Source organism: Limanda limanda, chromosome 15 (genome assembly GCF_963576545.1).
Source record: "Limanda limanda chromosome 15, fLimLim1.1, whole genome shotgun sequence".
Lineage (NCBI taxonomy): Eukaryota > Metazoa > Chordata > Actinopteri > Pleuronectiformes > Pleuronectidae > Limanda > Limanda limanda.
Genome location: NC_083650.1, coordinates 16,347,039 through 16,365,306, shown reverse-complemented (window position 1 = coordinate 16,365,306; position 18,268 = coordinate 16,347,039). Strand labels below are relative to the sequence as shown.

Here is an 18,268-nt window from a genome sequence, read left to right as displayed (position 1 = left end):
GCAAGGAGCGCTACTTAATACCAAATCCTTTATTGTGCCATCTTTGTGTGCTGTCACACACTGGGTGAATAGGACCGAGTCTTCCTGCAGGCTAAGCTCAACTTCTCTATCCTAATTCTCCCATGCACTGCCAATCTGATAACTGTTGCCTGCAGGAATCAAAGGGTTAACAAAGACTACAACATTATAAATATTTGAGCCAAAAGTTGCCCAGAGTCCGCACTACACAACATGAGAAAAATCCTCTACATACACTTCATATTTCCTCTCTGTAAATAAACAACCCCTGACTCAGACTCACTGATGTCTCCTTTCCCTTTTCTGGTCTTCTGGGCTCTGGTCTATATCACTCTCAGTTCCCAAAACACTCTCTACCTTCCCTTATCTTTCCCCAAGACCTGGCTCTCCGTCCTCCCGTCTGTGTTGCTCCATGTTGGGCACGGGGCCCAAATCTCTATGAGCGGCTTCACCCGCCTCCCCACCTCGCTGCCCTTTGCCATTGCTATCGCGGCGTATAAGAACCAGACCTTCTCGGACTGCACTTAGCTCAGAGGCTAACACTAACCAGCCACAGATGTTTACATTGGGAGAGAAGGGGCAGCAGATGCGGTCTCACTCAATAAAACTTGCATCTCTCCCACTCTCCCTTTGTCTCTCTCTTTTTCTGACGTTCTCTCTCTTTTCTGCAAGTCTGCAAAGAGCCCAAGGGAGCTCTTTAGATCTGTGGGTGGGACGACTCTGCTCTCAGGCCTTATTTGTCTGCACTCTCTGCGCTGTGAGTCACCTGGGTTTCCCCCTAAAAAAAAAAAAAAATACATTTCTATGTTCCAATTTTTCATACTGCCAGAAACTGAGCAGCGAAGCTTGAGTCGTGACTATTACTGAGGCGAATGTAATTTATAGGGGGTGCGCTGACGCATTTTGTGTGCAAAGCTCCCATCATTCAGGTGAAGGTGAACACACCTGAGTCCTCTTTATTGATGATAAAAAGAGACACAACCCAGGAGTGGAATTCCAGCAGCAAGAACAGACAGGAATATCTCTAGGTAACACACGGCAAACAAAACTCAGGCCGAGACACCCTTGAGAAAGTGGTAGTTAGTCAGAACTACCGGGCTGAGAAGTATTTGGCCTCAATAGGGAATATGAATTCTGTATGGTAATATAGATCAGTGTTGGGATGAAAGGGGGCTTTTAGTTGCGTTAACACTGTCACCTCCTCTTGTGAAAGATTCCTTAAGTTGGAAAATGACAAAACTCAACATGCAATGATTTGGTACAGAAGCATGTGTGGTCCGATATGAGCTCATCTACAGAATGACAACAACACTAACCAGCACATAAACTCTCGACATTAAACTTCTCTGTGATACCTCAAACTTTCTATTCTCAAAAAACACTTTGGTCTCTGTCTCAAACTACTGCATTAGATGGTTAGAAAGTCAGTATTGCATATTGCTAATAGAAGGCAGATTGCAGGGTTCTGCCGCAGCAATGTCCTGGAAGAAAGCAAGTGCTTCAGTGGATCAGCGTTTTAGCCTGCAGGCCCTTTTCAGGAGGTCTGAGAAGTGGCAGGTCACTATATAGTCTGAGCCTAGTTAAGAAGAAGCATACCAGCCCCTCCTGCTGTTCCACAGACCAGGGAAGGAGCTGCCTTGAAAACATTTTAGAAGAAAGGAACGTAAAACATACTGCTGTACATCCTACTGAAGATTGCATGGATAATTCAAGAACATAACTCATAACTGCTTCAGTAATCCTCGTGCTCTGTGCAAGATGGCAAAAATAATTTGCAACATGCATTGGTAATAACAGAGTCTCTGCAGTTTTGCTCTTTAATGTTCTGAGAAGTTGATTCATTCGTTAAAAACATGGGGGACAGTGGTGTTTGTTTTGCCATAGAGAAGCCTCGGGTAGTGCCTTGAATGCTGTTCTTTAGACTGATCCCTTCGAACATAATTGTTTGCGGTTACTTGGTTAAGCATGGTAGAGGCTGTCTGTGTGCATTTTCTCAGGCAGCGTAACACAACAGTATCATTATGTGCCCAGTGGGAAGGAACCTTCCGTGAACCTCAAGGGTTTTACTCTCCCACAACCAACTGAGGGGGGTCGTGAGGTGGCCTGTATGCGGGCATGCATATGGAACAAATAAAGGGAGTGAATGCAATATCTGGTCAACTAGGCACACATGGCATTATGGAGGATGTGAGAGCTCAGCGCGTATGTCTGCAGCCCTCATCCGAAACTCTGAATAAATGAAACATCAACAAAAGAGAGACCAGCGGCTTTCCCTGCACTTAACAAAAACATCTGAAGTACATTATTCCTGACAGAGCATCAGACACAGGATGAACAGCTTGGCTTTTTAATAGAATGAGTTTCCTCTGCTCTGTGCCGGCATCCATTGACAAAAGCCTGTGAGGGAGGCAGTCAGTTTAGATTTGCAAAAGGTGACCAGAAACATCTTCTAAAGGATGAATAACAACATCAGAATGTGGACACAAGACAAGCGACACATGCACCTGTATCTCCCCCTAGTGGCCAAATAAAGTTGCTACTGAGGAGGGCTAAATAATGATTGCAGGCAGAACACTTTGAACAAAATATGAACATTGTAAATGTTAGAAACGCAAGCACAATTTCATGTGTTGTATATCTTTGCCAAAACACAACCGCTTTTCATTGGTTTATGATAGACCATGATAACTTGAGCCAAGAAGTAGTGTGTGAAGCAGTTCTACTGTTTGGACGGAGAATAAACATGGTGGTTATCAAGAATGCTGGCTACAGAAGTTGAAAAGACTTGATCAAATGCAGATTCATATTTTTTACTTTATTATTCAGTATCTTGTGTGCATTCTATGTGGGAGACCATTTTGCCTAAAGTAATTGTGAGGTTTTGTGGTTACTGAGAAGCACCAACATTCTAATTTACCACGAAACAAGATCTTTTTTTTACAGTTTTCAACATATTTTATTTAAGACCATAATAAATGAAATTTAAGACATGTCAAATACAACAGATATAAAATAATGTCAGAGTCCCAGATTTACTTACACTTCCTCATAATTAAAGACAGTAGACTAGATTGTAGACTATCAATTATCAGTTCCACGTTCTCATTAAATAATCATTTTAAAACGTGACAAAGAAGTATCAAATGAACATTAACACATTTAAGACCTACCTAAACATATCTAAGACCCAGTATGTAAATATGTTCAACTTATTTAAGACTTTTTAAGAACTAAAATTCCGATTATTAAATGTGAAACTCCTTAAGACTTTTAAAGGCCCCGCAGAAAACCTTTTACTTTAAGTTAAACATTTTGTTTGCTGATATACACAAACTTAGAGCATCTCATGTTTAAGAGCATCTTACTTTGTTTAATGGACACACAAAGGTGTAATAAAGAGATTATAAAAAGTACCAGATTGTACATGGTAACAAGGGTATAGGCTTTCTATTGTAAATAAAAAATACAAACAGATGTGATGAATATATGCTACTAATAATTCCAGAGATCTTTCTTTTTCTGCCTTCATACTGTATATTTCCTTTTCACTTACCTTTATGACAAATTTGTGGGGAGCCATTGAACACAGCACTCAGCCAGTTTGACCTGAAACATGTACAGTCATGGATTACACGTGGTTGTACACTCCTGTATAATCTGAACGGTGACATTTTAAAACAATTACAGTTTATCTGGTTGCTGTAACGTGAGGCTTTTATATTATTTAATAATATTCTTTTATGTAATGTTTTTTTTTATGTTTTTTGTGGACCTGCTAGAGCTCAACATCAGCTGACAGGGATCAAACCAAAAATCCCAACAGTATCAAACAGTTGCTCAATTCAAATGAACAGCCCCGGGCTCGTCAGAAGAAAGATGGCTGCTAAATAAACAACAGGGAAAGTCTGACGTTAAGTTGCCAACTGCACCGTACATACGCAACCATCAGATGGACTGTAACACATTAAAACCAACAACAGACGGAACAACAGACGTACCGCCAACAGTTTGAATGTTTGTCGAGCGAGAGGGCTGCAGGATATGACGTCAGACTCTGTCCGGTCTGTAGTCCGTCCGTCAAATAGAAGGCTTCTGCCAAAATGTGAAAGATGGAGTACGTAGTGCTATTTTCTTTATCTACTTTAAAGAGGAAACTGAGTCACGTAATAACGAGGCGGTTTTCCGTTTTGATAACAACAATTTCCTAAGGCCAGCGAGAGAATGCGACTCTGAACGGAACAGGACCCCGCTCAGACCCGGACGCTCTGACCGCTACCATGGATACGAGGGGCAGTCTTTAAAATGCCTTGATTAATATCTAAATTAAATGCTGCCCTACTGTATTGAGGTACAACTGTTACAAAACAATTACTTCTATCATTTGAAATGAAAAGTAATTGAGGGAGTTTTAATATATATTAAATGAAGTATGTCTGCAAGAAACTGTGTCGTTTTGATCAGGCAATGCTATGAGTCCTAATGAGAGTCTTGACAAGCAGATGCTCGTAAGATGGAAGATCTGAAGGTATTGATCCGTGTTTAGTGTTTTAAAAGCTGCTTTAAATGTCCAAAGTGCGGACCTGAGACACTTTGCTTCGTGAAGTGATGTCCCGACTTGTCCAGAAGTCCCCGTCTCTGTGTGTGGACCTGCCGCTGGACAACACGGACGTTTGTGACAAGCTTCGTTTACTGAGGCAGCTCCTGACGTCTTGTTATGGTCCGACCGGGAAACTGAAACTAGTTCACAACAACATCGGAGGACACGTTGTCACCACCTCGACCTCCTCACTTCTCCTCGCAGCCATTTCCTCCTCACAGCCTCTTGTGAACCTCATAAAAACCTCCGTCCTCAACCACGTGTCCCGGTTCAGTGACTGCGGTTTGTTCGCTGCCTGTCTGTGTTTGGATCTTATCGAACAAGCGAAGCAAAGTGGCCTCAGAGGAAACACGTGTATCAGGCTGAACAGGCACTTCCTGGGTGAGTGCGTCAGTTACCTGCAGAGAGACGACTGCTGCTGCAAAGTGAAGCTCGACTTCTGCAGCAGCCACAACCTGATCGCATTAGCTCGCAGTGTTATCTCCAGCAAACCAGCATGTATGCTCACAGTGCAAGAGACGCTTCACATCAGCAGGCTGGCTGTGCAGGCTTTTCTACTGACTCTTCCCTGTGACACACCAGGCACGGTGTCCCTGGGCCAGACAGTGACCATCTGTGTGGAGGGCCACTCTGTGCTCAACTCTGCAGTGTTCCCAGGTTTGCTGGTGGATGTCACTGGTGTCCCATGCATCAACGAGTCAGAGCACCTGAGTTCACATCCACTGTGCACGCTGTTGTTCAGTGCATCCCTTGCTGGAGACATTCCTGAACTCGGAGATGGGATCATCGAAGTGTCCTCGGGTGTAGACACAGACGCACAGATCTTGGATCAACTCCTGGATCTTGGCAAGCAGGCGTTTGAAGATGACGTCAAACTCTTTGTCTGTCAGAAGGTCATCCACCCAGTCCTACAGCATTACCTGAGGAGTCGAGGTGTTATTGTGATAGAGAGATTGGGAATCACTCTCATGGAGCCGCTCATTCTGCTTACAGGTAGACTTGAAGTGCAGGCATGGGCCTGTTGGCAGATTTATCACTGCAGATCTGTGTTATTCAGACACTTTCCCACAGAAAGGTTTCAATGCCATCGAACGTCATTGAGTAATATTATCTTGTAGTAATATATCTGATGCAGTATTATAGTACAGTGCAATACATTTTGTTTTACCCAATGTATATGTGATGCACAGTACACATTTGTTATGTTAATTCAAAATATGTCTCTTAACAATTAAGGGGAATTATTGTATTAGGAACGCTGGAACGTGTCTTAGATAAACTCAGTCCAGCACATAGCTCTGCCAAGGACCAACTGTCAAGCGGAACCAATTTTCACACACTCATAAATCTCAACTTCCCTCAATGTTCCTGATTTTTTTCATCAAGTTCCATGAATTATTCACTGGCAAAATGGGGAAAACACTCCTATCGCACACTGTTATATATAGGTGGGACAGAATCCTGGATTCACCCCCTGAATAGGATCCTATCGCATCCTTTCAACAAGTTCTGTGGTAGTCCGTTCAGTTCTCTTTGTGTGATCCTGCTAACAATCAGACCAACTAACCTCCTTGGTGGAGGTAAATAATCTATTGTACACATAGAACATAGTGTGTAGCCTACTCGTAATTACTGAGATCCTGTTTAATATCTACTCCAACCAAAAGGTGCTCATCCTGTGGCCACATTACACACCACACTTCCAGCCAAGGCCTACGGGAAGGTGAGGGATCTCAGTATAAGGCAGTTCGGATCCAAGACTATGCTGCATTTACTCGCCCCCGGGGACTCTGCAATCTGCACCATGGTCCTCTGCCACAGGAACGAGACCATGCTAAGCGAGCTGAAGGTAAGATAGAGCGCGGAGTGTTCAGTTCATAACATCAGATGCATCTTCCTTCCACTATAGTACAATCTCCACTATGTATATTATTCAGTAAAGCACACATGCAATCAATAATACAGCATATGGCCCCATAAAACACAATCTGTACAGAGTTTCTTGGGGGAAGAGATTCACATTTTTCTCCGGTACTTTTAATAAAAGCATCCATCATTTTGCACAAAGTAATTTAAAACTTATTTTAAAAGGGCATTGAATTTGTTTGCAGACACATACATCAGCTTGAAATATCCATTGATGGGGGCAAATGTGACCAATGAAGTGACATCTTAATGTCTGTGTATCTGCTGTAGGTGGTGTGTCAGAAGACAGAACATGTGTTGAGGCTCACCCTCAGGGAGCCATACGCCTTATTTGGAGGTGGGTGCACTGAGACCCACTTGGCTGCTTACGTCAGACACAAGGTGAGATCCAATGTATCGATGAATATAACGGCCGAGTCGTATTGTTTTTACTTATTTTTACAGCGATCACATAAAAATTGACTGTTATGTTTTCCTCTCAGGCCACAAACGGAGGAACGGAGTCTGCAGCAGTATTAGGGTGCTCACAGTCAGAGTACCTTCTCGGCATGGACAGATTCTGCAGCTCTCTGGAGTGTGTGGCCAAATCACTGGAGCACAATGGTGGGAATTCTTTAATTGATCTGACTCATGCGCACCACTGGACCCTGCCTGCAGATGTGTTGAACAGATGCGTAGAGGATAGCTTGGGCTTCTGTGGCTGTGGACTGGTGGAAGGAGGCTCTAGTAAGAAGTGGACATACCTAAACACTAAATATGCAGAGTTCTCCCCTGCAGCCCTCACTACAGATTCTGCTGTGCAGCCACGTGTGCTGGACTCCTTCACGGCTAAACTCAACGCGTTGCAAGTGGCTGTAGAAACTGCTAATCTCGCACTAGATGTGAAATACATCATTAAAGATGTGAACTAGTAGAATAAGTATTTTGGTCTCGTGCTAGATTCTAGTTTGTGAAGATGAAAGTGAGAATTAATGTTTTTACAGTTCCTGGGAATTTTCTTAATTTCCTGTTGTTGTGGTTATAGGCTTTACCTCTTTGCTAAGTCATTTACTTGTTTGTCATAATTTTATATTATTAAAAAGTACTGATTAATTATTATTAATAATAAAAGTTGTCCTTTTTTAAATTTAAATCTGTAGTTCATCAGAAATTTTCCAACATTTCTGATTGACTAGCTCCCTTTAACTTCCAGCCTGTTACACTTCAAAGACCTAAAATCCTCCTTAAATAAAGCAGTAGTGTTGAAATAGTTTTCAAATTTAATGACTCTATATTATATGGCTTCAATGGAAGAATTTACCAAACCATCGCTTTTGTAAATCAGCACGTCTCAGCTGTAGTTACCATTGGTGAGCACTGGGAGATGCTGTATCCAATGCTGCCACATATTTAGTTGCCAACACAAGACCAAAAAGCACCACCAGCATTTTCTGAAGGTTTTCTCCCCCGATACATTTTAAAGTATTACCAGTCTCAACATGCTGACTGGTGAAATGAAGTCACCACCTGACAGGTATGAAAATACAAAGACAAACCCTCAGGCAATCAAACGTTTCCCAAGAACCTCGAACTGTACACAGCTTTTCATGGCATGTTGTCTACAGACAGTTGGACAGGCCTCATCCACTGAACTTTGATCTAAGTTACAATCACTGCAAGATGTGATATTTGTCCTATATTGATATTTTAACATAATTGAATATATTTTAAGTACAGTGCCACACTACTTTCCACATACACATCAAACAGACCCAAACCAAGGCTTATGTCTGTTTTTACCTTTGATCTACCTATGCAAAAGGTCCGAAGCAGCAGGTGCTTCCCTGTCATGGAGGGTCTTTGCGAGATACAAGCAATAACAGAAGGGGTTATTCTTTTTTTTTGTTCTTTTTAAAAAAAATGTATTTATACTGTGCAGCTTTAATACTTAATTATTACTTAATAGAATTTTCAGTTATTTATTTATCATTATTATTGTTATTTTCATTGAATTGTGTAATGTTTTGTTCGCATGACCAGTTCATGTGGTCCATAAATTAAGAAAAACATACTAGGAGGTAGACTGTATATCTTACTCTTTACCCATCGTGATGCACACTGTTTTTATGGTGTCAATATCTCTATATATTGTTAATTGTTTTTTACAGAGATTATGTGATACCCAATGTAAATTTGACATTGATTCCTGTTCTACTGTGCCTTACCTCCTAATAAAAATATTTTTAAAAAAAAATAACAGTAGCGGGATGAGGAGAGCCGGTATCTTCCGGAGGAACCAGGCCCCTCTGGCTGAGATCGTCCTGGCTGAAGAGAAGGGTACCATGGCGGCCATAGTAGGTTTGCGTCTTCCTGTGATGGACCACGTGCCACGGTCCTATGCAGGATGATCCCACAGCTCAGGCAGGTGACCAAGTTTCCATAGCAGTGCATGTCGCAGGACTGTGTCTCAGGGTCAGAGTGTTGCAGTGATCTTTTCTGCTCATAAACTCTTCTTAGGCATTTGTATAAAGTTAAATAGATCTTTAAAAGCCTCCCTGACTCCTCCCAATTCAAAGAGAGGGGTGTGTCAGCCTGCTGAGACTGCTCCCTTTTTCACAACATCGGCACAAACATTCTAAAGGTGAGGTCATCATTATCCTTCCCGCCTTGGAATGCAAGCATTGATGTCAAATTGCTTTACGTCACAAAGCTTCAATAACAGTGGACTAAATTTAATTGAATGTTGTAATCACTATAACGTCAGGTGCTACAGCTGTTTGGATCTTGTTGACAGACACACAGAGACATTTGCGCCAATGTCAAATCGGGTGGCTGCGTTTATGAATAAATCTGCTAAGTGTCGGGAGAACTTCTGAAGTTGTCATTAACATTACTTCAGGCCACCTCAGTATGAACATGACCAAAAATCAAATAAGGCTGTTACTATAGTTCCTCCAAGTTATAACCTGTTCCTCCTGATCTGACCATTTGCCGAAATGACTCTTTGAAAACATTTCACAATTGAATATTGATGAACAAAACCTGGCTTGACAGGAGCTTGTTATATTCTGAGGATTATCACATAATGATATTCTTTATTTTCTGAGATGTAGACTAGTACTGGGTTTGAAATAAAATGTATCAACATGTGGGGTCGGCTGATTATTTCTGGTCATCTTCAGCTTGTATGAAGCCTCCTACCTCTGATGCTGCTAGTCTGGCCTCATATGTTTTCATGAGAGAGCTAATTATCCTGTTTGCTGTTTGATATCAGTGGTGAGAATTGAAAAGGGATGAAAATAAAGTCAATGAAATGTTTAGAGTTTGTCTTGATTCAACTTGTTTCTGATATTTAGCTAAACCCAAAACGAAATAACAGAAACCCCTCTCAGTAAAATACAATACAATTGAAAAGCACCGCAGAACCACATCCTCCAAAATGACCACACAGTTTGAATCAACACTTCTCTTGAAACAAAAAGCATTGAACATAATGATCTTCATGAAGGGAGGATTTCTTGCAGGTCTGTTGTATTATCATTTAGTTTGATGCACTTAATAAACTAGCATGAATTATATACATATACATTTATTCATACTTTAGTCTCTGTGTTGAAGTAACCATGTGTTCTTATTGGTTTTCTAATTTTCCTCCAGCCGCACAGCTCTCTCTGCTGGTGACATTTCTAATAATTGCCACAGTAATTGATTAAACATGGAAGATATTTATTATAGCCAGGATCATTTACCAGTTAGAACAGTGTATGCAGCACTGGGTTGATAATGGCCCAGTTCCCAACCAGACTAACCTCACTCACTATGTTAGAACTGTTGCAGCGCTGAAATTAACTGCAACAGTGAATTATAAAAGTACACATATGAACCAAGTCAGCATTTTGTGTGATTGCAGATACTTGAAGAAGCAGACACCAGAGCAGACAGGCTTTTCCGTACATTTTACTTTTTTATTTTTTGTAACATGAATCCTTGGCCTCATCTGAAGAGCCTGTAGGGATGCTTTGTCAGTGGAACCTGAGATCAGAACAGCTCCATTTAGGCAGCGGTTAAGTAGTATTTTAGGTTTTTTAACGTGTAACTTCCGATTCTCTAAGCAAGAGAAAAATAATAATAAAAAAAAAACATTTCTAAAAGACTAACAAAGATCCATAAACAGAAAAAATAACAGTGTTGAGGTTTAGCCTTTTGTCTCTTTCTACAGGAATGAGGTGAGGTGGAGAAAACAAAACGCCGCTCCCTGCTGGAGAAAGGAGATCACAGCTGGTGCCATTTTTGACCAACAAGATTAGAGGGAGATGTGACACACTCCTTGAGAGCTGGATGGGATGGAGACTTTGTTGGGCACTGGGCAAGAGGGAGGGTTCACGTGGGAATTAAAAACTGAAAGTAAACATCCTGAAATAAGACTAAAAGTGAGAATACACTTCTTATGTATATGTGCATCCGTGATAAAAAGGCACAATAAACGTGTGTGTAGCTTTACTTGTTTCCCTTAAATTATCATCAGAGGTCAATTGATTGTGGGGCTTCGTGTTTTCAGTCTGTGCTCACTTGCTTCAGCCAGATATTGTAGCGTAACGTGGGAATTGCAGCAAAAGTCAGTCAGAGATAAGTGATGTTCAGATCTCAGATGAAAAGGACAGCAGTCATGGTGTGCTGCCTGACGTACTGTCCCTGAAAGCCTGCCACTATGAATCATCAGGTTCACTGCATTAAGATTGTTTGTATGCAGTTTAAGTCTTTCAAGCAGCAGGATTACAGTGCAAATAACTTCTTTTTCATAACTGGGATCCTCTTGCTTGACGTTACATAACGCAAAGAAATATATTCATGTTTTTAACAGATTAACACCCGTCAATAATAGAGCATGGAGCCACATTTCCCTGTTGTAAATTGTTGAACATTGAATGGTGACTTTGTGCTGATCTTAAACCTCCATCTATCACTTCTTCTAGCTACTCTCATGAATCAAGGAGTAACAAAACTGGAAACAAACCATTGAGGATGAAGACTGAAATCTTCACAATAACATTTGGCATTTGGATATAAAAACGTTAATAAAAAGAAACGTCTATCACTACCTCGTGGACAGAATTAGTAAACTGCTAAAACTAAAGCTGTGCCACTCGATCAGTTCGGAGCTTGCAACAAGAAATTTTTTTTAAACTTATGTAAGAACGAAAAATTAAGATTGAGTCTACTATGAAGACAATTCAATAACAACAGAGATTCAAGGTGGCAGTGTAAACAAAGACTAGTGGTGTCAGTGTTGGGATTCATTTTTCACAATATCCAGCTCCGATGACATTTCTGCAGCACCCACAGCTGCAGTCTGGCCCAAGCAAACCATATATATGATGCTACACATGTATAATTGGAATCCGGGAGCAGCATTGCACACGCACTAATTTAACAGGCAAACCATGTCGTTGGTTTTTAACTGACAAGACTCCTTTTGTTTAAATCTACACACTACTTGAGTAAATACCATCACATCTAATAATAACAAAAAAGGGAGAAAAAAAAGGAATAGAATATGAATAAAAGATCATATTTAATAAAACTATTATGAGAGTAATAATGTTTTTGGTATTGTACAGGGGTTAGTGAACTCTGCTGGGTGCAGCCCTTTGTTAGCAACTACATTATAATGCGACGGTAGAAATAGCCTATGACACTGTCTTATAAATTTAAGTCGCATGTAGCTTAAAGCAGTCGTGTCACAACACTCACTTCATTTTCATCTGGCAACATTACAGTATTCTATATAAAGATCTGGAGTTATATTTTCATTCCTTTTTCGGAGGCAAATAACATGAGCATAGATTGCCAAGAGTCCAAATGTAAAGATTGCATCACAACTCTAATCCATCGTTTGTAAGGAAAAACTGAAATGGACAACTGAAGTCCTTCCAAAAACCCAAATAAGATTTGTCCCTCCTGGTGGTTCCCCCCCGAGCCAAATTAATATGCATTCCACACATCTCCTCACACCATTACTTTTCAAGAAAAATGTATCAACCAAAAGCTCTGAGACACAATTCAAACTGAGAGGAGGTTGGAGAAGAGCGACAGATAAAGGGGACTGTATTGGCTTTGAGTGTCTACGTCCTTCCTGCAAATAGTGGGCACGATTGGGGGTGGGGTGAGAGGGAGGGTGTCTGGGTTATGGCGATAGATAGTAAGGACAGGGTGGCGGCGCTGCACTGGTCCCTGTGAAAGTTGCCCTCAATGAACGACGAGAGCCCCGGCAGCGTAACTCACGGAGCTGTCGTCCCAGTTCCTGCACTCGCTCGACTGGGCGTAGTTCAGGAAAGATAAGTTCATTTCTAAACCATTCTTCTTAAGTTCAGCCACCGCCTGCAAAACAGAAACATCCACTTTGTCACTGATTCACACCAGGCAACACGCCATGTGTGCTCACACACATAAGCAATTACGACAAAGTGCCTAGAAATACATTCCTAAAGTACAATTTTTCTTTAAATGACAGAAATAAAGAGGCTGCTTTTGTCACTGGCTGAAATCAAGGATATTACGAAAGAAAATACTGGGTGCAAATGTTCTGCCATTAACAGGATGCAGGGTTAATCAATCGTTACAATGTTAAATACTGATGCACCTGGTGAGTCTCTTTTTCTGTGGTACTTACATTTAGCAGCACTCCAATTGGGTGACGCCCACAGATGGTGTTGCGGTACTTCTTCAAGTAGTTGGTGAAAGACACAGGATCCAACTGCTCTATAATGCCCATTCCCTTCACAAGCAGAGGACAAAGTGGAACAAAAGTCATTACACCAAAATGCACATTTATAACTCAAAAAGTAGTAGTTTTTAATAAAAGTTGATTTAAAAAAAAAATATATATATATATATATACACTTTTTTTCCCCTGTGCCATAATATTTTGATACAAGGGACACTTGCTTCTCATGTTTCAAATATTTTATTATTCGAACAAGCTTTCTTAATGATCTTATAATAACAGTACTTCCTGTATACCTAATGTTCAACACATTGAGGTACATTGAAGTAATCAAACTTCCTGTGGGAACAATAATATCTAGTTTGTATGCATTTCATCAGCATAGATGTGGCTAAAAAATAACAAAAACTTTTGTTTATATATATTATTACACAAGTAACCTCACGTTTAAATCAAATATGTGTTTACCATTTTATCAAGATGCTCAATAGACCTGTGGATCTCCCCTTGAGTTTCATCATAGTATAGGTAGCGGAACCGTTGACCTTTAAAGCAGAAATGGACATCAGGGCAAAGCTGGACACTAATATGTCATATTTATGACATGCAGGGCTGAACAAGATCAAGACCTATACTTTTGCTTGACAGAATAATCTCAGAGAATGAGCATTATTTCCATTGGTTATATTTGTCAGTACCTACCCCAGTGGCAGAAGTCGGAGGAGATGATGAAAAGGTTGGAAGGGTCTGCCAGATACTTGCTGAGCAGCTTCCCATATTCCTGTTCCTTAGATTCACTCAGGGCGCCCACAAGCACAGGGACGATGCTGAACTCGTCCTTGTGGCTGCAATATCAGATTATTACATTCACAACTTCAGCACAATAACTGCACCTTGCTGTCAAAATTGTGTAGAATGTTAAGCAATGGAAATACAATCTGCAAGAATACAGTTTGAGCATGCATCAGTAAAAAATTATGTGTAGAGTACAACTTGCTGCATGATTAACAAGAAGTACTAATGTTTCTCTACAGGTTTTAGGTAAATTTGTATGTTGAGCTAATGCTCGGTTCACTTCATTCTACCTGATACCTGCTTTTCTGAAAAAAGAAAATGTCATGTACTTCTGCCAACCTAACCGAAGGAGTACTTTCTATGTGGCCCTACATCAATATTATTCTAGTTCACAACAGAGAGGTGAAAAAAATAGGAAGACAGAAATAAAATAAAAACTATGGTACTGCATTCTTGCTTATTCAATAGTAATTCATAGCTTTAGTAAAAGTTTCATTCTGAGACATTCCACTCTGTAAGCGTATATTGTGTCAATTATTTAGTTCAGTGAATGCCACTCCTATATGCATTACCTCTCCATGGCTTTAGCAGTGTAAGGCAAGTGCATTTCAATACTGTGCTCATCTTCATCTGTCTGCAAACTGATCCGTTCAAACAACCCAGTTTTCCAGAGGTCAGCGTAAACTGTGAAAACAGAGGTGAGTTTCAATTTAATTTTTGCTAGTTCAAGGCCATGACTACTAATTATATCATTTTTGGAGATCCTTTAAATTAGTGCCGAGCGAACCTCATTGTTGACAAAGCCTTTATCCTAAGAGTTGGGGAAGTGTCTGGTCCCCGGAGGATAATTAAAAGGGTATCACCTCCCAAGACTGTTTGAGGTCTTGGACCTTCTATTCGGGCTAGATTATGAAGACAGGGTCAAACATAGCTCTAATATGATAATAATAATATTAATAATAATGATAACTATATTTATATTGCACTTTTCTTAACAATGTTAAAACCACAACATTAAGAACACGACAAAGCAGTTGATTGAAAGGACATTGGTCATATAAGAGATTAAGCAGTGTAGAAAATAAATAACAGAAATAAATAAAAACGGTATAAATTAATGCAAATCAAACATTCCCAAAAGCTATCAAAAATAATAAAGTTTTGAGATCTGAGAGAAGCTGGAGAGGTAGTGTGTCTAAGTTTAGTGGGCAGGGTGTTCCAAAGTGACGGGCCTCTATTAGCTCTGGTTGTATGTTTTACCTGCCATGATTAAAAAAGGCCAAAATATCATTTAAAAACCTTAACTCAATACAATTCAATACAACTGTGGTTATGTTGCTGTGTCGCATTACGGTTGAAATAGCTTCCAAAATAATTTACCAGTCAGCAACAAACAACGACATGCAAATAGCGAAAATAGTGCATACCCTTCCGGTCGATTCTCATGTCATAAAGAGGAGTTCTATAGATGTCTGCAGGTGTCAGGGCACAGCGGGAGAGGGCCACATGGTGTGAAGGTCCCAGGATGAAGACCCTACGACTGAGGGGCAACAAAAACAAAGTCTCACTCTGTTCAGAAATGGCACACTGCCACTGCCATGAACTATCTGAATTATCATGTGCTCATTCGTTGGGAGGGAGGTGGTGTAAAATATGAAAACATTTTAAAATGTAAAAATTAAATAGAAAACTGAAATGTGGATAACTTACGTAACAGAGGGATCAACCTGCTTGTAGGCATGTGCCGCACAAGCACCACAGTACGTGTATCCAGCATGGCTGCAAACAAAACCATGACAAATTACTATGAGATGCCATCACAGATACCACTCGACATTTTCTTCCAGTTGTCCCAAGGTGCTTACGGCGCTATGATAGCTCTAGCAGGTCCAATGGTGGAGTTGGACTGAGCTTGGGACAGCCAGCCCTCGAGTTGTGCATTCAGCTGAGATCCTGAAAAGGTAGAATGAAAATAAATAAAGGAAATATAACTTGTCTTCAAATCACTTGGTTATTAAAGAGAAGTCACCAACTTATACTATTTTCTAGATAGAGAGAGAGAGAAGACTGACAATTACACTGCCGGCCACATGAAAAACAAAATTGTCTGATCAACACAGATAAAACTGGACAGCAACAAACATGAGATTTGAAACCTCCTTTACTAAAGTGGTTGACTGTTCTGGAACACACAGTTCTGTTTCACCGTGCAGGCTACTAGAGTTCATATGAACCGGTGTGGTGCTAACGTAACATGAACATCTTAGAATGTATGTAAATTATATGTATAATTAAATCTGCTAGAAAAACAAGCAATCGATTATTTTTAATGAGCAAGAACATCGGGATCAAGGGAGATTAGCTCAGCCTTTAGTTAAGCTTATGGACATATCAGATGTGTCGTTATTAATATAAACGTTGCTGTTATGTCTGACTGGCGTGTGTGTTCTGTAGAGCTGTTATGAACAATGCAGTAAGCTAATCTTTACGGGATAAACAGGGAGGCTCGCATGGTTTAACTAGCAGCCAGCAGGGGGAATGGGGGAAGGGGTGCAACATGAACCTTCAATTTTCTGCACTGCCCTACCCGGGCCTTTGTTACATGACAGGGACTAGTTATTCATTTAGTCGATGTCATACGACCAATGTTATTTGTGCAGCTTCAGTTAAAACCGTTACTAGCCATTTCTTTGTGGAAATAGCTCGTCTAGCCAGACAGTGGTTAGGCCAGGAAGTTCTGCGGAATTAGCCAAGTTAGCTATTGATGAGCTGACAGGCTTGAGAACTTATCGAAAATAAAAACGCCTTTTGCAGCAGATGTCCGTTTGTTTGGAAACATCTCAATCGACCAGCCGAGGAGGAAGTGCTGAGTTCGCTCAAGGCAGCCATGCAACAAAGGGACGACAGAAGAGGAGGCACTCGATGGCAGCTACATGTTAGCTAGCCGACTTTTTTTTTTCTTAATCAGCTGGATTAGCGATACAACCCCAAACGTTAGCAACAACTCTCTTCGATGGCAACCCAGGATTTCGACAGTTTTTTATAGAATCGTAACACTGACGGCCACACACAGAAAAAAACAGACACACCAAATTCACCACACCGCCGTGACAAAAACAACAACACCCAGCTAGCACACAGCATGCTAACGGTGCTGTGTTGACAGTTACCCGAGGCAGAGTACCAGGTCCCCGCATGAGAGGCTTCTCTGCACACCACTCGGTTGGACATCTTGGATCCCCAGCCGCCTATCTTGGTCTGCTTAACTCGTGTCAAGCGGTAAAATAAAACAAATAAATTGCCAAAGCCGAGGTTAGCTCGTCCAGAAGGAGAAAACAAACGGCTGCTAGCTCGCTCGGTTGTAAAGACAAAGGGCAGTCACAGGCTGGAGCGACAGCTGGGCTAGCAGGCTAACGAGCTCCGTCAGCTGGTCGCCGGTTAGTGAGTTAGCAGCTAACTTCACGATCCTGGTGAAATGTAAAACTCCTAAAGACACAAACTACTAAGTGTTTTTAATGAGCTGACAGCGAGCAGCGGGGAAGAGTGAAGCCGAAGAGCTGTCACAGTCTGGATATGAGTGAGGGTCACTGGGTTTCCGCTGGAGCAGGTGAGAGGCGTCCCCGACAATCACAGTCACATCAGAGCACGCTTATTGGCTGCTGGATTAAAGAAAACACAGATTGATTGGGGGAGAGATTCAGGGGGCGTGGCCGATGCTGGGATGATAGTTATGTTATGAAAGGACAGTGACAACAGTGGAGTTCACCTCATGGATCGAACATATGTAGGGATCTGTTGAATGGAGGGTCAATGTACACAAAGACCTGAAGATACCATGACCTGGATGACTGACCCTTACTCATAACCTTCAAAGATAACTGTTTTTTTACCAATAATTAAAGAAGATAATAAATACATGAATAGACAATTAAATGCATTCACAGACTCTGGTTTAACTCTCTTAACTGAGCAATAGTCATTCTGCAATACAATGGTTCATGTGCAATCCATTCACTATGCATGTCCTTATACACTGCACATATCTTTCCTTGTTTTACATTGTATATATTAGTTTTTATTCCATTTCAATATTAAACCTGGACTCAAATATATACTGAATCTGCTTCTTTTTTCCAAGGACATCTCAAAATCCAGATACATAAAATAAACACCTTATATATCCAAGAAATTGGCTCTTAAAATGTGTCTTATACAGCTCAAAGCCAAAA

At 40.8% G+C, this 18,268-nt stretch overlaps 3 protein-coding genes across 3 annotated transcripts in view; 1 reads left to right on the top strand and 2 right to left on the bottom strand.

Moving 5' to 3' along the window:
* Nucleotides 1–3,598, bottom strand: part of slx4ip (SLX4 interacting protein) — a 30,404-nt gene extending 26,806 nt beyond the window's left edge. The window contains exon 1 of the mRNA XM_061087920.1: nt 3,572–3,598. Within this exon, the coding sequence (XP_060943903.1) occupies nt 3,572–3,598 (27 nt within the window). The remainder of the gene's footprint in view (nt 1–3,571) is intronic.
* Nucleotides 3,599–4,623: 1,025 nt separating this feature from the next.
* Nucleotides 4,624–7,470, top strand: mkks (MKKS centrosomal shuttling protein). The gene is made up of 4 exons (XM_061087806.1): nt 4,624–5,608; nt 6,283–6,464; nt 6,812–6,922; nt 7,024–7,470. The coding sequence occupies exons 1-4, from the start codon at nt 4,624–4,626 to the stop codon at nt 7,450–7,452; spliced, it is 1,707 nt and encodes a 568-aa protein (XP_060943789.1). The 3' UTR covers nt 7,453–7,470.
* A 2,994-nt stretch (nt 7,471–10,464) lies between these two features.
* Nucleotides 10,465–17,400, bottom strand: memo1 (mediator of cell motility 1). Its single transcript, XM_061087346.1, has 9 exons — nt 17,210–17,400; nt 15,905–15,992; nt 15,750–15,818; nt 15,467–15,579; nt 14,612–14,723; nt 13,947–14,089; nt 13,713–13,789; nt 13,191–13,295; nt 10,465–12,898 (listed from the first exon to the last, which is right to left on the bottom strand). The coding sequence occupies exons 1-9, from the start codon at nt 17,268–17,270 to the stop codon at nt 12,767–12,769; spliced, it is 900 nt and encodes a 299-aa protein (XP_060943329.1). The 5' UTR covers nt 17,271–17,400; the 3' UTR covers nt 10,465–12,766.
* Nucleotides 17,401–18,268: the final 868 nt, after the last annotated feature.